Source organism: Ctenocephalides felis, unplaced genomic scaffold, assembly GCF_003426905.1.
Source record: "Ctenocephalides felis isolate EL2017-DRISC unplaced genomic scaffold, ASM342690v1 CF-g0.4_SCAFFOLD_03570, whole genome shotgun sequence".
Taxonomy (NCBI): domain Eukaryota; kingdom Metazoa; phylum Arthropoda; class Insecta; order Siphonaptera; family Pulicidae; genus Ctenocephalides; species Ctenocephalides felis.
The window spans coordinates 28591752-28615948 of NW_020539724.1; the positions used below are offsets into that span (position 1 = coordinate 28591752).

General features: G+C 29.3%; 1 protein-coding gene across 1 annotated transcript in view; it reads left to right on the top strand.

Moving 5' to 3' along the window:
- Positions 1 to 24197, top strand: part of LOC113383720 — a 60561-nt gene that overhangs the window by 34256 nt on the left and 2108 nt on the right. Inside the window, exons 12-19 of the mRNA XM_026621969.1 lie at positions 865 to 1038; positions 8208 to 8306; positions 10248 to 10444; positions 11729 to 11954; positions 15385 to 15491; positions 16237 to 16422; positions 18580 to 18724; positions 21937 to 22135. Of these exons, the coding sequence (XP_026477754.1) occupies positions 865 to 1038; positions 8208 to 8306; positions 10248 to 10444; positions 11729 to 11954; positions 15385 to 15491; positions 16237 to 16422; positions 18580 to 18724; positions 21937 to 22135 (1333 nt within the window). The remainder of the gene's footprint in view (positions 1 to 864; positions 1039 to 8207; positions 8307 to 10247; positions 10445 to 11728; positions 11955 to 15384; positions 15492 to 16236; positions 16423 to 18579; positions 18725 to 21936; positions 22136 to 24197) is intronic.

Sequence of the window (24197 nt, forward strand, 5' to 3'; positions counted from 1 at the left end):
AATCCACCAAAAATAATCCATAGCTGTTGTTGAATTATTTTCTAGAAAAATTTTAGTTGTTCTAGAATAACTCTTTGTTTGGGGCTAGTTGTGACATCTATGGAAGCAACTAGTAATGACAAAAATCAGTGAAAATTTATTTTTTACTTGTTTTTAAAGAAAATTGGAATGTTGCTAAGCACATGATTTTTTTAGAAATCAACGTATGTAATACACATAAATCAAAGTAAACTACAATTATTACAAATAAGAGATATAGTTTCTCCAGTAACACAATTTATATGTGCCCATAACTTACAAACTATACATTCCACTCAATCATCTTTACTTAAATCTTTATATAATTGTATGTTACAACTAATCCCAGAGTTTTGTTTCAACTAAACCCAGGTGGATTTTTTTTACTATCAAGATAACAAAGATAACAAAGCAATTTAGCAATGGCAAAACTTGTTACATATTATCAATAATTGTTAAATTTGAAACCAAATAAGATTTGTTAAATTTATATTTAATCTATAATATTAACGCTAACCTAAATTTTATGATAGCACAAGTTTATATTACATGTCAAAAATGACGGACCTGCACAGTTGTGTATATAGCGTCGGCATGCAGCACAATAGCTATGACAATATAATGCTGGATGGTTCATATGTTCAATCCAGACAAAAAATATTTTTAAAATTGTACGAAATTATATTGAAAAACGTCTGATACTACTTACCCCTATTGCATAAAGCCCCTAGCTGTCCATAATTTAGATGTACGAAATATATTAGCATATATCACGGATACGAATCATCTTTATGATAATATTTAGCCAAGCAAACAAAATATTAAACAAAAAATTATTAAAAATAGCGAAAATGCACCGGTAAAAAGTGCAGTAGAGGAAAAAGAAGTAGAAATTCCTGAAGATGATTTAATAGATCAAGAGGAAAGTATTGAAGATGATATTAAAGTTCAGGATAAAAATATTGAAATTCAAGATAAAAATGAAGCAGCACAACAATCCACAGCTAAAACACGCACTAGGTACTATGCACAACATGAAGTCAACCATTTAGCAATTCAGAATACTCATAATAATATCCATATAAAGATGCTACGTATATTGAACCATTTTTGTCAAAAATTGTATCATATTGTCATAAAATAATTTGAATTAAAATTCTTATTTCAGACAAATCTAAACTGGTTCAAATATGTAGTATTTTTCATTTTCTAAATTTCATTTACTTTTACACCATTCATCTCAGTAACCATTACATAATTCCTTATAATTTAATTATACATAATATTCAAATCATTGTTATACAAGTGCTATTTTTTGCAAATAATATTGGTGTATATATCGATTTTTTTATATTTTCATTTCATATGTTTGGGACTGAAATTGGATATAGGATCATAATCATGTTTTGTATGGTAACCTCATACTTTCACTTATATCATTTATTATAATCTTAAGTTTTATATATGTTTTCATATATATTCCGAATTGAATCCCAGATAAAATTTAAATGTTAGAAAATGAAATGGTAGTAATGAACTGTCAACTAGTGGTATATGGCATGGTGCATTAAAACAAATTTTTGGAACTTCCCATACCGTAACGAAATATTCGAAGAATATTAAAAGTTTTTAAATAGATTATTATGATTACTGTTACATTATCCAATATTTAAAGTATATAAGTGAGCTTTAGAACTTTATCCAGAATTAAAATTATAACCCGAATTATTAATTTTGTAATAAAAAAACCAAAAGCAATCGTTTAGTCAACACAAGTTTTTTGAAACATTTAAACCGGATGCTTAATTTTCTCAATTCTGCAATTTTTTGCATAGTTAGCTTCGTATCATTAAAAAAAGTCTGGACCTGCCTTTGCCAAAAACTAATCACCACTACTAATCACATAATTAGGAATTGAATGTTTTTTGGATAATTCAAATCGGATGCTTCTTTCTCTTAAAAACTCGATTTCTATTTTCTGCACTGTTTGCTGTGTATCCCCAAAACGGCTAGACTTGCCCTTGCCAAAATTAATCTGCATATGTCTCTAGCAATAGAAATATAGTGTTTTCTAAACCATCGATTGAACCGCGCGGGCGAAATCGTGGACGAAAAACACACACACAACCATTTTTGCTAAAGTATGCCAAAATCAGGAACCTTCAAAATGTTAAGACATCCAAAAAGTTTCAATTTCGATTTTTAGACGATTACAATAACTTACCCTACAAGAAGTTAAAAAGCTATGTATTTCCTGAGCGATCAGACATTTTGCATAGATTTACGTATTTATTATCAAAGTGACATCCAAAAGTTACACTCATGATAAAATTGCTATTTGCGCATTTTGTAGGTTAGGATGTTAGGATTTATGTGTAAAACGCCTGATCGTACAGCAATTTTAGCAAATACAAGTTACTATTAACTCATACGAGAATAGATCTGTAACATAGTATAACCACAACATTTCTATTTTATCCGATAATTGGCCGCATAGAAAATTGAGTTATATCACCGCAAAAAATTTGAAGGTTCAGTTATACCTTGGTTTTTAATATTTTCTTAGATACTAACGTCATATGCGGAAATGTAGTGTGAAGATTTTACTAAAATCATTTTATAAAATAAATATTATATTTTATTTTGAATTCACAGAAATTAAAATAATAATATTAATAAATTTTAAAATTTAATGGCTTCTACAATATCGTAGCATAAAGACAAAAACAGTTTCCAAATAAATATCTACATATGTATCCGGAATGATCTCAGTTTATAATTATTTTGAAAACCTATCGTCATCATCAATCTAAACGGTTAAGAAGTTATAATTTGTAAATTTGATTAATGGTCTAAAAAGTCATACTAATATAAAACAAACGCTACATTTAAAAATATAAATATTGTAAACATTTATAAACATATAAATAAGCATATATATTTTTGACACATTCTGATAAATAAAATAAAATATTCAACATTTCGAAAATTTTGTAGTTAGATATATAACCAAAAATAATTATTGTATATCTTCATTTATATTTAAAATGTAATTTAAAACTTCATTTTTTCTTTTTTATCATTGGAACAGATCCGGTTCAGAGACGTCACCAAATGAAAACAATTCAGAAATAAATCCTAAAATTCCCCAAAATGTTGCTTTAAATTATCCTTCTTCCTTTAGAAATACACCGCAAAATAATAATAGACAATTTGGCCATGATTTGGATGTAAATTATAATAAACAGGAAGAAGATATTCAGAGAAAACTTTCTGAATCTTCTAAAGTCTCCGATGTTGCTCAAAATAATACACGAATTAATTCTTTGCAACAACGTCGGGGGCAGGTATCTTCATATGTCACTGATACCCAAATTGATGGTCAAAAGTCTGCTATTTCAACACACCAAACAGTACATGACTTAAATACTAACAGTAAACCATTTTCAACACTACAGCAACAACGCGAAAATTACCCACAAATTTCAAACTTTGACACGACACACAAACAGACGAGCATTGGGTCAGTTCAGATTACAAATGATAATAATATCAATCAACAAAATGATAATTCAAAACAAGATTCAATACAAATCCCAAAGGTTTTAAATAGGTTTTCTTCATTCAACCTTCCAGAAACTACTACAGTAAGAGCATTTACTTCTCACAATAACAATCAGAACATCAATGTTACTCGAAAACCTTTAAATTATTACAGTTATAATAGTGATTTTCATGTTACACAAACAACAGAAAATGTTGATTTGAAACAAGATGAAATTTCCACTGAAATTTATAATACTAAAACAAAGTTAAGAATTGAACCAATATATCATAGGAACGCATATCTGACGACTACTACCGAAGAAAACACAGAATCAGCAATTGTTAATATAGAAAAAACAAAAAATAACAATGTCCGAAATGTTGTAATTGAACCAAATTCAAATCAAGGTGCACAAGCTCAAGATAATTATTTTGTTCAGCCGAAGCATTTCAGACAAATAGTTTTATCTACTACTGAACCATTAAAAGCTAGTTTAGACAATGATGCAATCTTATCTCATGTTACTAAAAATCCATGGACAGATTTTCGTAATCTTATTTCATCAACTATTTCACCTAGTAGATTCACAAGTAATCGACTTCAAGAGATAAATATTCAATCAACTACACAACCCACACAAACTACAACAAGATCTCTTCCGATTGCTGACAAAAATTCCGAATCCTTGGTGAGGACAACATTTAGAAATAATTATCACTTTGATACATCTACCCAAAATCCATCTATCGAAAAAGTAATTGAAACTTCAACTCTTGCGAATATGGTTAATCAAAATCCAAATACCGAGCCAGAAAAAAGTTCTAGAGTTCGCCCGAATGTTAAGAATTCGATATCAAATAACAAACACGCTGTAAGTACCAATAGTCCAGTCAGTCGCTCCAAACCGCGGCCAATCGTGAGGCAACCTGCACCTTTCATGACTAAAAAGGGTAGCGGTGAAATAGTTAGAGATAGTCAAGAATCAGAATCAATCACACAATTGCGTAGAAAGCCATTTTTATTTGATGAGAAACCATTTTCAAATGATGGCAATAAACAAAACCAAAAAAATTTTGTAACCGATTCAACACTTCTTGTAAACTCTAGAAGAGCATTCAAAGAAGTGTTGAATAAAACAAGAGATGTTCAACGAACAACAGTATCGCCATACAAAAGTTTAGAAACAATTAGAACCACATTCGACGATAAAAGTTTTGGTTTCGTAAGTGACATAGAAAGCATTACTAAAGGATTGGTTTTAGATGAACCTAAACATCATTTCGATGATACTCCTATAGATATACCAACAACTTTTAGACCAAATATCAAATTTATTTTAACGTCAGAAGCTAACAACTTTGATGACAAAGATTTGGTTTTAGGAACAAAAACTCAACAGCAAATTATATTAAAGCAAAAATCGCCTCTACCTCCTGCAAATGAACCCGCAATTGAAGATTTTCCTGGACAGTTAAGAGGGCGTTATTCTCTTCCAATCAAAGATCACAGCGCAACAACAGAAGAAATTTGGAGAGAACCGCCATTCAAATCTCGTTTTTCATTTTCTCCTAAAAATTCAAAATTGACGGCACATTTCACAACTGAAACACCAACTTCTAGCACAGAAAACTCTATTACGAGTACACCAGAAAATAAACTAATTTACGAAATACCTGGAGGGATTTTAATTAATAAGAATAGTAAGGAAAGAGGCGATGGTAATGAAAATAAGAACAGCGGTAATGTCCACTTTAATATAAATAATAGAGGTTACATTAAACATAAATATTTTTTGGAAAACTATGAATCATCCACAGCATCTCCTCATATTTCTACTCATCCACCCTATAAACAAAAATTTAGAGCCACAGTTGAAGTTCCTAGTGAAAAAGATTTAGTTTCACGGTCACAAACTGAAAGTGCAACAGAAATCCCAATAAAAGCGACTACTAAATATCAATCAGAAATTAACAATGAACAAAATATAAAAGCTACCATAACGACTTTTAGGCCACACGTCAACGACCAAAAACCCATAAATATAACAAATTCTACAAAAATAGATAACACCAGAGCAAAACATAATAGCAGACATCATACAACTAAACGACCGATGACAGATGAAGAACGCTTTAAAATGGAGTATGAACAAATTAGAAGTGATCTTACACATGCCAGCAGACATCATGCAAATCTAGGTCGCCCAAAATTTGGTGGTAGCGATTCAAAATCTGGTTACAGGCGAACTGAACCTATATTTAGACGAGATCAGGCAAGTACATTTAATGAGGGTTCTATTATAAAACTTCGTACAGATTTTGTGAAAAGTAAAATCAATTCCCAAAGGGATAAAAATATTTTAGGTAAATTGCGACCAAGCCCAACTGAAGACTCAAGCGAGCAGGATGTTATTGAAAGAACCACTGCAAAGGCTACAGAAATACCAATTAATTACAAATTTATACAGAATGATAGGCAGAAGTTTCATAGTGTACCAACAAAATCAGGCTTTATTACAAGCAAAAACAATTTTGACGATAAATTGGAAAAGCCCGCAAAGCTAGATCTTGAAGAGGAAACAGAAACAGAACATAAAGAATTTGATGAAATTAAAGCATATATCGATCAACTAAACTTTGATGAGCCAAGTACGGAAGTTATAATTAGAGAAGAAAATCCAAGGTATAAAGATCATACTAAAATATATTTGAGGCCTAAAATTACTAATACCAATAAGGTACAAATAAATTCAGAAACGGAAACCGATAATTTGCAACAAGAAGATAAAATATATTCACCAGGAGCATTAAACCAAACGGGGTTGTACTTAGAACAAAACCATGAACCAACACCGACAATTTATTTAGACCATACTAAACTTTATATATACGAGAACCAGACTAATCTCGAACAACAACCAAAAGACTTGATAGCCACTTATGTACAACAAAATATTACTAATTATAACCAACAAGTATCAAAAGACGACCAGAAGGTTTATGACGTAGACACAGACTTAGGTATCCTAAAGACCTTAAATCAAAAACCGGTATTGATACCAGCAATTCCATCTCGAGCCTCCAGAGTGAACGCCGATATCAGACAGATGATCAACAGCAGAAATCGAGATCAAAATCATAGCAAGGAACCCATCAGATGTTCCAAGGATAACGCTAGTACACGATGCAATGAAGTTATTGCTGTTAGTTCTGCAACACCTAGGTACAAACAAACTGACAAAATTTACAGAAGAAACTTCGAAAATTCGCCTTGTTATTCCAAATTTTGTTGCATTAATTAATTGATCTTTCGGCATTACAAATAGTATCAAATGATATTAATGTAGCTTCATCATAAACATAAACCACAATTACAGAAACCAAAATTCAATTAATTTTGAAGCATATAATTTGGTTTGAGAAGAGTATGAATGTATGATTCTTAAATAGTAAAATGATAGTATTTTCGATTTGCTATTTAGAATATTAGATTATAAAAATAATGATGTATGATTAGTTTGATGAAAGTAAACTTTCAATTCTAGTTTTGCGAGGAATTTCATTTTTACTATCTATATAGGTAAATAATTTCTAACAAACTACTGTATAATGAATGGCATACTGAGTAAAATCAGAAAATCTATAATAATTTTTTTGAACTATTGTTGAATACACTTAGAGTCATATGATAAATTTGATGCATGTTAGACTCAAAATAGAGATATTTACTTAGTATGACATTATACTGAAAACAAACCTAAAACATCTTATTACTTATGAAATAATATGTTTTGTTAAATTGTGTTTCACAAAACAACTATGCACTTTTATAGAATTTATAAAAAACACACTTACACAAAAGCCTATTCCTAAATAATTTCCATTAATTTTTCCAACATTGTTGTACATCTAAACTTATGTGATATTTAGTTTTTATTTCTGTGTATTGTTTTCATCTGTCTATTAGATTGCGTATTTACATACATGTATATATATATATATATATATATATATATATATATATATATATATATATATATATATATATATATATGTATTATCCTAGATTGACTTGCTTTAAATTTCCATCTTCGATAAAATATGACTAATATTTTATGCATGAACGCTTTTTAACTGCATTTATAAAATTTTATTTTGGTACTTATGTAAATACAGACATGCATATACATATATCGCAAAGATTTTTTTTAATTAGACCAAATTTTGAGCTTACTGCATATGATACGTACATATTTTAGGTGATTTATCTCTGTACAAGTAATATCTCTGAAATATTTTATCAACTACGATAAATAGTATAACCATGGTTAAGGAATCGTATTGTATTTTTATTTGATATATTAGATATTTTTAGTTAAAAAAAGTCACTCAATTTTTTTTACACTTTCATATAATGCAAATTTGAATTCTCATCTTGTCGATATATTATAAACATGCATGTAATTAGTTAATTTAAAATTTCATAATACCATCATTATCATATCTACATGTATTTCATTCTGTGTTAATTTTCAATAATACTGATTCACATACACACACGCCTTGTAGTAATCATAACTTACTTACTAGTATTCATTTTAAATATTTGTGTTTATATATAATAACATTTGCAATGTCAACAGAACAAGAGGTAGAGGCAATGCTCATTACACTACAGGAGATTTAATCGAAACTTCAATCACTCCAAACAACAATAATATAAACAGAGGCACACCACCAAAGTAAGTCTTATTGGGTAATTATTTTAATATCATTCCAAGCTTTTTAACCCTTTCGGTACAAGCGGCGCCTAAAGACGACAACCACATACCTATCTGTGTGTGCAAGTGTCGTCTTTAGACGACATTCAGTGTATCGTCTATTGCTCCGAGATCCATTATTCTGAGTTAATCCAATGGGACTTCTAATTTTTTGTTGTGGTTTCTTAGAAGTATATTTTTTTATTTCTAAATATATTTTTATTGATAATGATTGAAAAAACCTAAAATATGTTGTTGGCGGCCTGCGGTACCATACAGCAGTATCACTCCTGTGGAAAATACTTCCGTCGATAAAAGGTCTTCAAAATTTCGATTTGTCTCGTATAAATTGTATATAATTTTGCAGTTCTTAAGGTTTTACTATCACAAAATCTTGTTCAAATTAAAATTTTATTATATTTAAATTATAAAAAAATTGATAACTACACTTTACTCAATAAGTCCGTAGGATAACTAAGAAAACCCCTTTTTTGGCAAAATTTTTTTTTTATTCAATATAGTTTTCTTCGAAGACTATGTGCCGATTGTAGCGAGATTCAAACTTTTTGAAAACATTTTTGTAGTACGATTTGTACTTAGCCACAAAATATTCTCATCATTTGGCAAAAATTCTTTCAGAGCGAGCATCTTTTTGAGATCTGAGAAGAGGATGTGGTCGCTAGGGAACAGATCTAGAGAATATAGTGAGTGAAAAAACAATTCGGAGCCCAATTCATGTTTTTATGCCACTATTTTCACGGTTTTGTGACTTGGTGCGTTGTCCCGATGAAGCTGCAAAGTTTTCCTTTTCAAATGGCGCCGTTTTTCCGATTATGATCTCCAAATGTTTTAATGACGTTATACAGTAGTCACTGTTAATAGCCTGTCTTTCTTCAGATAGTATTGAAGATCATTCCTTGCAAATCGCAAAAACTGACGCCATAATTAAGCCAGCTGATTGTTTGCATTTTTTCTCGCCTTCGTGCCTGGCCTACTCGGCAGACATATTGATGCCTGTGGTGACATATTGATGCAAAAATTCAGCTTTATTTTGATCAACTAGCTCCAAATACTCTTACGAATCATCAACTTGTTATGCTTTTGGTCAAATGTGAGTTCGCGCGGCATCCATTAAGCACCGAGGTTTTTCCTTTTCAAATATTTAGGAACGATATGTCCAATACATTCTGTCGATATCTTTAAGGTGTCTGCTATCTAAGACAATTTTACTTTTCGGTTTTCCAAAACGATTCGGTGGACATTTTTATATTTTCCGGTGTAACCACCTCAGTTGGCCTTCCAGAGCGTTCAGCATCGTCAGTGTTTGTATGGCCACGATTAAAATCAGCAAACCACTTCTTCACCAATTGCCTCGATTTGGCACAGTCCACATAATACTTATCGAGCGATACTTTGGCAGTAATTGTATTCATACCTATCAAAAAGCAATGATAAATCAACCCACGAAATTGCTTTGAATTCATGGTTTCGAAAAACTCATAAGTATCGTCACTTGATCCTCTGTAATTTGTAAACTTATCGTCGGATTGTCATGAAATTTTGACATATATCTTTTTAAATTTGTTGTTTCCTACAATTTATATCGATGATTACAAAGCTACATTATCTATGTGTTATCACTCGGACTTATTGAGTGACGTAATAATTTAAAATGTTCATTTATTCAGTTCAAATCATTATAAAATGAAGTTGTTGCCTTTCTGATCATTATTTTTGACACGAAATGTTAATTTATTTTTAAAACATCTTTTCTTTAACAATTTGATTAAACATAAGTTTAAATAATATGTTTTTTTTTATTTAAGTTAATCATCACGATTTTATTAAGCTGTAAACTAGTTATGACTTTATTCATTGATTTTGTTGTTCTTTTTGGAATAAATATTGTTGTTTTACATTTAGTCGTGGATCTAGGCCGACGTTGAAACCATCTACTTCAATCATTGCGCAAGCTCAACAATTTGTGGATATTTACCGTTATCCACCATCAAGACCACCAGCGATATACCCAGTTCCCACACCAGACAAACCAGCCGCAAAATGCCGAGCGGATGTTTGCTTAATTCCCGACTGCAGTTGCGGTGGAAAAGATATACCAGGTAAACTGTGGTTCTTGATCGTATTTAACTTTCACATAAAATTGATAAAGGTTGGATTCTATTTGGAATCCACAATTACAAAAAAATTCGAAATTTATTCGAAATAAATATTTTTTGTTTTATTAAACCCAGAATTGAATGTTCTGATAATTAGACTTAACTAACTAGTGTAGATTTATGGATGATAACCCAAACAGTTGCCTATCGCAATGTGATGAATTTTTTTATTACAATATCAGTAATACTGATGAATTTTTTATCGATGCAGCAATGCCGTACAAGAGCTATTTTTACTTGGAAACTTATTGCTATCTATATTTCCAAGTGAAAACTGATGTCACTATTGCTTGACATTAGGCTGTCAAACCAGAGAATTTTGGTTGAAATCCCATAGCTCTAATGTTTGTCCCATAGCACCAATAAGAAGAAAATATATGAAATGTTAGATTAAAATACTTGTATAACATGGTGTCTAATTTTTATAACACAAAAATCTTTCTGGTTTAGACATTTTCGAAAAACTGAATATTTTACAATTTAAATAAATCAAAAACTATTCTTTTGGTGTAAGTTGATAATCATGTTGATTTATTTGATAGGAACATCCCAAATTTGAAAATTAATTAATTTGATGATGTTGCCAAATATTTCTAATTGTTTGACTTTTAAAAATACGAGAAACGTAAGTTTAAAGATTTGTCCTTTGGTCGATAAGTTTTTCAGTAAAATTCAAACACAATTATCTTTAATGGACAACAAGATGATTACAAAACAAAATGGCACTTTTGTTTTTTTCTTCCAACTTTTTTTTTAAAATCTACTTAAAACTGTACGCTGATTTCAAATATACCTTGAATTTTTTATTTAAGCAGATGCTCAAAAAATACCCATATTTAAAACTGTGTTTATTCTAAATTTGTATTTCTGGCCAACAACACTTACTGTCTCTAATAGCAGCTTATAATTGAAAATATAAAATATTTCTTATAATTAGAGTCAAATAGATTTCGAAATTTATAAATGTGTCAAAAGTGGTGATGGGTATCGGACTAGATAATTTATTTTGTACATCTAATTATTTATTATTTAATATGAAATTAATCCAAGTAAAATTATGTATCTCTAAGATAGTAATTTTTTAAATTTTCACTTAATAAAATTATGAATCATATATGTTAACTAAAATTTTCTCATCAGATACATATTTTCAACTTGGTTGGTATTTGAAAAAGATGACAACCATTCCATTTTCCAGCATAAGTATTAACCAAAATTTTAAAATAGGCAATATATCAGCAAAAGAGACACCACAAATTGTCTTATTGACATTTGATGATGCTATCAACGATCTCAACTCAGCCATTTATGAGGACCTCTTCGAAAAGGGTCGTAAGAACCCAAATGGCTGTCCAATTACAGCAACATTTTATGTTTCACATGAATGGACAGATTATTCTCAAGTGCAAAATCTTTATGCTGATGGCCATGAGATGGCTTCGCACACTATATCGTAATTATTTATTATATCTTTTGGGTTTTACAGGTCGCTTGATGGAAATTGTTTTTATAATTTTAATTATTTTAATAGCAATATCACATTTAGAGATAATATTCATAATAAGTAGGATTCAATCTCACAAACTTTCATAACTATAAGGATCTGGTAACAAAAAGATCTGAACAAACAATGAACTACAGTGACAGTTATAAATGACAAGTTAAACTTAGTTTTCGGAGTACTATTAATTGAATAAAAGATATAGACATTACACTACATGGAGTACATGCTAGTCATCATATGCTTCCAACTTATAAAGTGTCAAAAGATAGAAGGAGACTGTAACGTCACTTAGTGAACGAGCGCTGCCGACAATCGTAAACACTCAATCAATCCCGATTGATTAAATGTCATATTATATTATGATGTATAATATAGAATTTAATCGAACATAGAATATTTACTTTTAGGTTAAACACGTGACATATGACCTATGACATTTAATTAATTGGGAGTGTTTCACGATTGTCGGCAATGCTCGCTCACTAAGTGACGTCGCTCTTTTTATATCTTTGTACACTTATTTTGCGCTCCACTAGCAGTCCATGTAGTGTAAGGTCTATGATAAAACGATATAAATAGTGATATTTTATTTTGTAGAAAACTGACATTACTCTCAAATATTTTAATAAGTATAATAATATAAAATTAAAGTACAAGTACAAACTGATAAGCTCTTTACATATTCTTTCAATTGAATCATTTTGTTATATTAATTTTGTGAACAATCAGATCTGCTTGCAATGATGGGATCCCTTAAACAAATAAACAATAATTTGTTTCAACTCAAAATCTTCGATAAAATTGAGATATAATTTGAGGAGTCGTGATTAAAAAATAATAATTAAATCAGGATCGAGAAAACTATATTAATACCTTTTTTACGAGTTGATAATATGACACAACTAAAATTTCATTAAACTCTTAGAATTCTGAGAATATAATATTATATATTAAAAACTGAAATTCAAAAATACTTTTAAAGTTATTATTTTATAAAATACGTAAGTTACTATTTTATAAAATACGTTTTTGTAAGAACTGAACTACTTGCAAAATTCAAATAATTTTTGAAATTGAAAATATAGTAAATCTAATAAATTTTGCAGGTACTTTTACAGATAATTTGCCATTGGCTGTCATAGTTAAAGATTTCATTTTGATATTTTTGAAAAAACAAATCTTATGCAAGGATATTATCTCTAATACAGTATGTTCAAAATTAACACACCAATGGTTTAAAATTCATCTAAATAATATTCAATTAATATAATTTCATATTAATAAACATTACATCACAACCACATAATTTGAAGACCTTATGTGGATATCATTTTAACCAATTCAATTTTTTGCTTTGTAACAGGTGTCTCCGTCAAATGTTCCAGAGAATATTTATTATTGGCATTTATATATTTTTTTAATTTATTACATTTATTTGCTAAAACTAATGTTTATGTGTTTTATGTTTTTTTCATCTCTTTGCTGACCACAATTACTTGGACAAACATCAATTTGGCAACTTGGAATAATGGACTGACCTGACAATTGTGAATTCTTTCCTCTTACAATTTTTTATTGGTTTTGCAATACCATATCCTATCCATCATCCATTATATGTTCGACACCAAACCAATGTCCTTTTTCCTGTGTTTTGACAATTCAGGAGACATTCCTGTAGACCAAGTTCCCCAAATTGTCATGTTGACATTTGACGACTCTGTGAACGACTTGAACAAAGTCCTGTACCAGGATCTTTTTGAAAAAGGACGAAAGAATCCGAATGGATGTCCAATAACTGCTACATTTTACGTTTCCCACGAATGGACTGATTATTCTCAAGTGCAGAATTTGTATGTCGATGGCCATGAGATGGCCTCTCATACCGTCTCGTAAGTTAAAAGAAAAATGTAGCCAAATGTAGCTTCATTTAGAAAGTACAACACAACACTAGTAGTAATAGCACATGATGAGTAATAAGTAATGTGTAATTTATAGATTAACTTCTTTATATTCAAATTAGAATTTCGGTTCTTGCATGATACATCTTAGAATTTAATCGAGTCTTTTTTTTAGTTTTGTGAGTAAAAGCATTATATTAATATCTAAATTGCTTACCTAATTTATTTCATTAGAAACCCCTGCTTAATAATTGTAAGAAAAGTAGGATGGTTGCAAAACCAAATAAAATTTGACGGATGTTCATATTTATCATTCGCCCAATTTTGACGATTTTCAAACAGGGCATACATTATCTAAGTAAATAATTTTATTTACATAATTGTATTAGTTTATCAAGGTAGTCTGATATATTTTATTTATTCACGTTTTGGAGTATTAATGTATAGAAATTAGAAGGTTGTTCTTTATTTATTTTTTTTGTTAAATTAGAAGATGATTTGCTGAACAAATTTGTCCAGCAGAATTTTTAGTACTCCAAAGATCTTCAGTGCAACTTTCAATCTTTTTATTCATTAATAAAATTTATAGTAAATTGTTGAAGCAAAACTTATATAATTGAACATACAATTCTTTACTATTAATTTAGGTACTATTATGAGATGGACATTCATACTGCAGCTTTTTATTTAATCATTAATTTTATTAATATGGATGTAGATTATTATTACTAACAGATGATTAACAGTATATAAATACTGGTATTTTTATTTATTGGTTTATTGCATTGGTAACTGTAGTTATATTGATATACTAATTATTTTTAAAATATATATTGTTATTTAACCATATATAATAACAATATTTGGAAGTGGTTTTAAAGTGTGATTGGAAAGGACTTCAGACCCCATTCATTAATAATATTGATAAAATACTCTCAAAATTGTCTGAATAGTATTCTAGTCTATATTATTTAAAATATTTAATAATAATTTAAATCCTATTTCTACCAAATTGTACCATTTTTTTAACGATCTATTGTTAGCACGCGTAATTTTTTCTTATATTAAAAATTTGAGTTTTTCGTGCTCTATTGAATATTTTTATAATTTTATTTAAAAACACTCAAAATGTTAGTCTTGCATTTAAAAATTGTTTTTGCTAAAAAAAATAGCAATGTAAAATACAATTTTATAATATAAAATTCCAATTTTCAATGTATTATGGAAATAAAAATGTCTACAAACAAATATTGAGCCACGTTCGAAAAAATATTTTTGATTCTAGTTTTCAACCATTTGTGGAGAAAATAAGTACGTTAGAAAGTATAAAATATATAAAGTATTTTAGCAATACCGATAACCAAAAGCAATTTACGCATGTTTATTATATTTTTATATTTCATGGAGTTTTTTGAAATATATTTGTTTATACCATTATTTGCGTCTATGTGCCACTAATTCTTTTATTTTATTTATAATAGTCATAGTTTTGGAGAACAATTTTCGCAACGAAAGTGGGCGAGAGAAGTTGCCGGACAACGAGAAATTTTGGCGGCTTATGGTGGAGTGAGATTGGAGGATGTACGAGGTATATATCTCAATTTTTTAAAACATAAACGCATTTAAAAATCTATGCAAATATTTTAAATTGAGAAACTATAATTATCTGTAGCGAGCGATACAGAGATTTTCATATCAAATCTTGGTCGAGTACTATAGTTCATACAGATATAAAATTTATATAAACTTGAAAAATTGTAAAAGATTGAAGAGAATTGTGGTAGTTAATTACTGTACCAAATATATCAGATTATATTGCATACGTTTTATATTGAGCGCACGGTAATAAGAAAAAGATATAAAAAATATTTAAAAACAAATAAAATCCAATTTATTAATTTCATAGCCAAAAAGGCTAAAAAATGGCAACAAAGATTTTGAAAATCCATGAAATTCAATGAGTGAATGCATAGGTTAGTTTTGCGCGATTATTGGCCCAGACGGTTTTTCATAATTTGCAGATGAGTGCTAAATTACATAAATAATAATTACGTAAATAATCCATTTTGATTTATTGAGTCGTTCAATATCATCGGTAGATCAACTTAAAATAAATATAAAAGTTATGGTAGATTATATAAAGCGCTTTTGAAATAGAGATACCTCTGAAATTAAGATTTTAAAATAGAAATTTAAAACTCATAAATTAAAGATAATTTAGTAATAATGATAGTGATATTTTGTAAACGTTTTGTTTACAAATCGGTTTGTTTATCAAAAATGTTTTATGTATTTTTATGCACACATAACTAACTTTTTTTAATATTCACCAGGAATGCGCGCACCATTCTTATCGGTTGGAGGGAATAAAATGTATAAGATGTTATACGATCAAAACTTTACCTATGATTCAAGTATGCCGGTTTACGAAAACAGACCCCCAAGTTGGCCGTATACATTGGATTATAAAATATTCCATGATTGTATGATACCACCATGTCCCACCAGAAGTTACCCAGGTACGTTTATGGTGTAAAGCAATATTTGGCCAAGAATTTGAAAAAATTATATTATATATATATATAAGAAAAACATATACATAGCTATGACTTCAATATTCATTTTCACGAATTAAAGAACTTTCGAAAGATATCGAATGATTCTTCTATGAAAGGCCTGACAAATTAATTTTCTATGTCATTCAATGAGTAGGGTAGGGCGGGGCTAGTTGAGCATAGGGGCAAGTTGAGCAATCGAAATATCTCGAAAACTATTCACCGTCGGTTTAGGCATTATATGGCGGAAAGATAGAGATTTGGGAGAAATAGACATCCCGCGATTGCTAGTAGCCGCTGGACAAATGAGTGAGGCTCACGGGCGTTTTGTTTATTTTGAGACCAAAAAGTAAACAAGTCATTCATCACGAGTTTTCGTCTAGTTTAGTCAAATGTTATTTATTTTTAACCAGGTAAATTTTATTCTTCCATATAATTATAGTACTTTTAATATGCACAGAGATTCTGGGTATAAATCTCACGGTTTTTTTATAAACTCACTTTTATTTTGAAATTCCGAGTTGGGGCTAGTTAAGCATAGTTGCTATACTTGTTCTGTCACTAAGACAATTACCATTAACTTCCAGAAATTAATTATTATTTTTAAGATTTAAGCTAAGTCTATGACTAATGATATAAAGAAATAATGATTTTAAACAAAAATACTGAATATAATGGTAAAATAATTCCTAGGTTAATTAATCGTTAATTATTCAATGCTAATTACTATAAGTTTTGTTTTCTCTGTCCATAAAGACTATAAATATAGAACTGGTTATTAAAAACTTATTTTATTTTATCACTAATCGACATTGAACCTATAATTTAATTATACTTTTTTAGTGCTCAACTTGCCCCACTTATGGGGTACATTGAGCATACTTGACTTTTTGCATTTAAACAGCTGTAGCTTTTAAATTTTACTTATTACCAAAAACTAGTATTAATACTTTTGTTAAGCGATAAACAACAAATCCATTAAGCCCTATAGCAATTTATTGAGACTTTTCATTGAGGAGCTACATCCGTTTAAGTAAAAATTTGCTCAACTAGCCCCGCCCTACCCTATTGTAATAATCCTTTTTATCTTATATATGAAATTCTTCTTCACGGATGTGTGATTTGATACTACTCCTAAACGGTTATTTGGATTTTGATACCTCTTTTTAGACTTTGTCAAAAGAAATTTTTAATATTTAATGAACGATAAAACTATAGTAATAATTGGCAAAAATTAAAAAAAATCACTCACCATTGTTTGACATTGAAAACATTTGGACAGTCATCTGCTAGAAATTTACTTTAAATTTGAATTTAACTGAAATTATAAGCCTAGATAATACAAAAAAATGTAATGTCTACATCATTATTGTCAAAAGGCAGCTAAGATGTGCCATAAATTAAAATAATATCAGATACAGTCAACCGTATGTTTTGCATATACATTATTTAAACTTATGCATGTTACTTTACTAAATTATTTAACTATACAAAATAATTTCAACATATATAAAAAATGATTTAGAATTTTGTTTCATGTGTCAAAAATTCATTCGTATGGCATTGGATAAGGAATATAAACTAGATTTTACATATTAATTTACCTAAGATTTGAACATAAACAATGATGTTTGTTAAATTATTAATAAGAAAATTATACTTAGAAATAATAATTGCCAAGAAGCAACTAGTATATCGTACAAGATTATGAAAATTATAGACTAAATTATTGAAGCAATTATGTTGTAAGTTTTCTGAATTTCTTATGCTAAGAAATTGCTTATGCTAAGACTATGAATGAATCACAAAGATAGGGCATCAAGTAGGATATTAAAAAGTATAGGATAAAAAAAAGTTGAAACGTTTGAATTGTAGATATGGGTACAGGACAACTTCTGTCGGGTTATCTAGTGTTTTATACAAATTTTGTGGGCAGGAAGTACATTTATTAACGGGTTTGCAACTGAAAAAGTTCAATAACGTAAACCCTTTCAGTTACAAAATAAAATAAATTGAAAAATTGACTAAAACGTATCTAGTTTCTAAATAGTCCATCCAAATATAAATCATTTTAAAGTAGTTAATATGAGGTAGTATTTTTAAAAATATATTTGTTTCTAGGAGTTTGGGAAGTACCAATGGTGATGTGGCAAGACTTAAATGGTGGAAGATGTTCCATGGGTGATGCATGCAGTAACCCACCCACAAGTGAAGGAGTCGTCAAAGTACTCAGGAAAAATTTTGAAAGACATTACACCACAAATAGGTAATAATTAACATTCTTATACAATGGTATTTATTACTATCCTAAATGTAATTGAATGTAATTAAATTAAACACCAATTGTGAAATATTTTGTAAAATTTGGAGAGATTTATTTAATTCTATTTAATTATATTTAGATGATTCTAAATAAATTCTATTGATACTATAAAAAATCAAATTTCCTGAATTTCTGTGAAAAGTCAAGACAATTTGTGCCAAGTCAATACTAATAGTTAGTTATAAGATAAAGGTGTCAGTTATAAGATAAAGGTGTCGTGCCCTCTAAAGAAATAATGCTATATTTTATAGTTTAATTAATTTTTTTGAGAAAAAATAGTGTTTATTTAACTGATAGTTGACATTAATTAAAATTGATTTTTTTATTAAAATACGTATACATATATATATATATATATATATATATATATATATATATATTAATTTTATTTTCAACAGCAATCAAAATACATAACAATTCTATGAGCTATTTGGCTTATGTCATTCAATCGCACACTTTCAAGCACACATATAGATTAATCTGATAAATATTATATTGATATTTAGAGAATCACTTCAATAAGTGATTCTACTATTCTGTTTACATAAAGTTATAATAGTTCTAAGGGTCCTCCATATTATCTTTGGGCAGATTCTTCTTCAGTCTTCTTGAAGTTGGTGCCTCAAGAAGCTGAGTGATTATAGAGTTTGTATGATGTTCTAGTTTATTAAAATGTTTGACACTGTTGATTTGTATAATTCTGTTTATAAATTCAATATGAAGGTCGTCATGTAAGGTTTTATTACTAACAAACCACGGAGCATCTCTAATCTGTCTCAATAGTTTCGATTGGGCACGTTGCATTAGCACTATGTTGGATTTGTTTGCGCAGCCCCACAATTCTATGCCATTAGTCCATATTGGTTTCATTACTAAGTTTATTGTCAATGCATAGAATTGACTTGCGCCTCAGAAGCCAATATAGTTCAGCGGTTCAAATTTATTTAGTATTTAATTTTTCTCGAATATGGTTCTTCTACGTCAGCCTGCGATCTAAACGCATGCCTAGGTATTTGACACTTTCAGTGCTTGTAATTGCTTGGTAATAAAAATGTACTCCCGGGCATGTTGTCTTGTTCAGTGTAAATACGTATATATACGTTTTTCAAAAATTTGCTTTTGCTACTTAATTGCTTACACGTACCATCTATAGCCCAAGTCGCAGGAACCTACTGATAAAAACTATATAGAATTAAATCAACTTTTCTCCATTTATTAGTTACGATTAGTTAAAGGAAACGAATGTACTTATAAAATTTTAAAGTGTCTGGAGATGGAATTCGTGAGACACATAACAGTCTTAATCGGTTACTTCAGATATTTCTAGAAAAAACTTTAGACTATTGTATTTATCCACTAATTATTCATGTTAATCATAAAAATCTTCTGCTACGTTGTCTTCAAAAATTAAAATTAAAACTGACATATTATAAACAAATTCTGCCAAACATATTTTTTCTATAAAAAGCTTCTAGCTTTTCAAAAGTGTTAGTAGAAACTTCACAAAAAACTCGGAGTGTATCCCAAATCTAAACCGTTTCTTAGCAACTAAATTGTTCAATTTAACAGTTCTAAATGAGATAATTTTTAATTAAGTGAAAAATATATTTGGCATATGACTTAGACTATGGTATGACTTGAGGAGTTAGAAGTACTTGGAATTTTTGAAAAATCATTTTTTATTTTTTTTTGCATTTTCATTAAGTGTAATATCTTGAAAATGTTCTCTGAAAATTTCAAGTTGATCCGCTGATTACTTTTTGAGTTATTGGACTCTTACCCGCGCGTTGACGCAATTGGAGAGCTCGATACTGATACTCAAGATTATTTTCTCTCACCTCCTGATGTTTTAAAAGCTATTAAACCGATTTACGACGATCTCAGCAATGATAATTTACTTTCAAGATGTGTAATTCAAGATTGAATCCATAATCAGAACAAATTAAAAGCTTTATCCAACTAGTGTAAAAAATATGCCTAAAACCCGTGAATACTAGTTCTACTATCGTACAAATTGCTAAATGCATATACATAATCATTATTATTAATTATGGATACCCTAGGACCTAATTGTGGGTTTAATTCCCATTGGTATGCTGAAAAATTGGATGCTGCACGTGTGAAAGTGGCAGATCAGCGCGCCAACGAGAACACTTTGGAGGCCAGAATGCTTCGTAGGCAACAGCAAATGGAAATTTTGAAAACTTGCACAATGACTGATAAACTATTATATGGCCCAGAAATAGATAACTCGGTTTAAGTAATTCAATAATTCGAATTTCTGTACGTAAATTTAATGTGAAATTTTAAACGCGTTTTTCTCAAAACTATGTTTTTTGAATCGGTGACCACTGTAAATCAAAAACCGCTTAGTAAATTTTAATGAAATTTCTACAGCTTTTACAATACATAAAAAATTGGGTCCTGATCGAATATTTTTATTTTTTCAAAAATTTCAATTGTTTAAGATTAACTGTTAATTTTTTACCCAAAAATCTAGATTTTTTTCTGATGCTGCCATTTTGTTAATTTTTGCAAAAAAAAGAAAACCTTCGATCAAGCCCAGGATTATCTATTTATAAAACTATTTTTTTTTATTTGATTGATTTTAGATGAATCTCTAAGGAGTTATGATGGTCACCGCCAGGACCGTTTTTTGAAACAGGGTCAACAAAAACAGCTATAACTTTGAGAATATTAAATTATTTTTTCTGAAATTTTTGTTACTTCAAGTCAAAACATTGTATAATAATACCGTATTAATATTTTTGTAAAAAAACATCATTTAATAACAAAAAAAAATATTGAAAATTCTCATTTTTCCGTGCCTCCAAGTCCCCTTAACCCCTTAAGCAACCTTATCCTATATATTATAATTTTTCAACTTAAATATTAAATATAATGTAATATTAAGCATCACGAACTATAAAACGAGACCAAAATTTTGATACTGATGAGTTAAATCAGTTTTATCGATAGCTGTTGTACCATTTGTAATAAACAATAAACAATTCGAGATACGTTTTGTTTTACCTACCCCATAAATTATTTATTTTATTTTTATATGAATATGAACATTTAATTAAACTAATTTCTTTCCAATTATTTTTATAAAGTTTTTTGACTAATTTGACTACTTCATCTATTTTATTCAGGGCACCATTCGGTTTATTCTATCACGCGGCGTGGTTCACTCAACCTCATCACAAAGAAGGATTTATCCAGTTCCTGGACGAACTGATACAGATGCCGGACGTTTACCTGGTGACAAATTGGCAGGCACTACAATGGATAAGAGACCCGACTCCACTATCCAGAATGCACGACTTTGAACCTTTCAAATGTGACTATAGCGTAAGTTCCAAATAGTCTCAATATTTATTTTGTGTAAACAATATGAATTAAATTGCTTCTTATTTGCAACAATGTATTTTCTGATAATTGTATTTTGATAAAATGAAAGAGTGCGCGTAAGGTACACGCGCAATTGAAGTAAAAAACTTTTTTGCTATTGTACGAGATGACAATTAGGTCAAAAATAAATTCTTCATTTAAGAATTTAAAATATTGTTTATTAGTAATATTATTTTCAAACAATTACTATCATACTCCGAATCTGATATGAATGGTTCGAGATTACTGTAGCGTGAGATATAAATTCAGTCGAATTGTTTAAATTTCTCATGAAAGGGATTGAGAATTATTCTTCGTTAAATTTATTTTATCATCTGAAAAATCAAAGTTCGAGATTCTTCCAAATGAAACTTTACATAGAAATCTACAGGAAAAAAAAGATTCATCAAATTAACCTTTCAGATACAAAAATTTTCATGCATTTTCAAACAAATGTTGTAATACTTCATTTGACTCTTGCAAGGGATCAATATTTATCACGTTGACATGAGATGGTTGTTATTCAATACAGACACATTTTGTAATTAACATGATGTAGTTGCTGTATCGGAATAAGTTACAGAAGTACTTTCATCCAAAAAATAACAGAATAGTATTTTCAATAATATACAACAAAAGATCTCTTTACACGCGACACGACGACAAGCCACAATCGACCTGTATAGAACGATAACATCGATAGCCAATGACGAATCACTAGTGCCGTAACGGATTTCCGTTGCATTTTCACTGATTTACTACCTAGTCGCGCCTAAAGAAGTTTTACTTCAAAAATAGTTTGTAAAGTAAGATGAATTTGGAACGCACTGAATACACATTATTACACAATTTCTAAAATGGCGTATAAAATTTTATCAAAAATTAAATAGACTTTTTTAACATTCAGAAGAAGAAGTTAATGTTTTTTCCAGAAAATCCGATTTGCAAATTGTTTGTTTTCTAGTTATTCTAAAGTATACGAGGACAAATCTGGAAAAAGTATGTGTGTGTATGTGTGCCGATTTTCGCTCAAAAACAGCTAAACCGATTTCAAAATTTGAAAAGTCATTCGATGTAACTCGATACTCGTTGATTTGTTTGTAACTCGACGTTTGCGCGGCGATCTGCCGTTTTTTTATAATCAGCAGAAAAGTGCAAGATTTTTCGTCCACTTTAGCCAATAATCCTGAATCGACTTTACAATTGTTTTGGAATCAAGCTAATTAATTAAAGTAAAGATCGACAAGCCGTTTTTTCGCAACTCATTGTTGAAATTTTTTGGCGGTTTTGATGAAACTTTTTATAACGATAACGATCATCGTCTTGAAAAACTTCATAAAATATTACGGACGTACACAAGTGCTATAATGACTTTTGTAGCCGTTTTCTTGAAAAAATCTTATTTTTTGGCAGAGACAGGTCCAGCTATTTCAGAGATAAGGTGTTAAAAAGTTAAATAACAGTAGTTTTTGAGAGAACAGAGGATCCGATTCCAATGATTCAAAAAATATTCTGCTTGTGAAGAAACGGTTAATGTAGTAAGGCAAAAACATTTTCAATTCTTTTTAAATTTCAATATCAAAAATAATTTGGACTTTAATTTCAATTCTAGCTTAAATTCTGAAACTTTTTCATGTACTTCACATACTTAATTTTAACTTTACAATACAGTTTATATAATTCTTCAAAATATGAGATAAAGTCCTTCATTCTAACCCCGCTTCATTAAGTTTTCATGTAAACAGGTATAAATGTTGCCCAATTTATAAGCTTTTATATATCATCTGTAAAATACGAATAATGAATGTAAATAAACTTATAAGTAAATAAGAAAATTTAAATTTATGATAATTTATTGGAAAACATTTAATATTCTTCGAATATTTCATTACGGTACGAGAAGTTCCAGCAGTTTGCCTTAAGGCGCGATGCCATGCACCATTAGTTTTTCTTTGATCTTTTTAACTTCCCGTAGAGTAAGTTATAGTAATCGCAAAAAAATCCAAAATGAATTTTTTTGCAT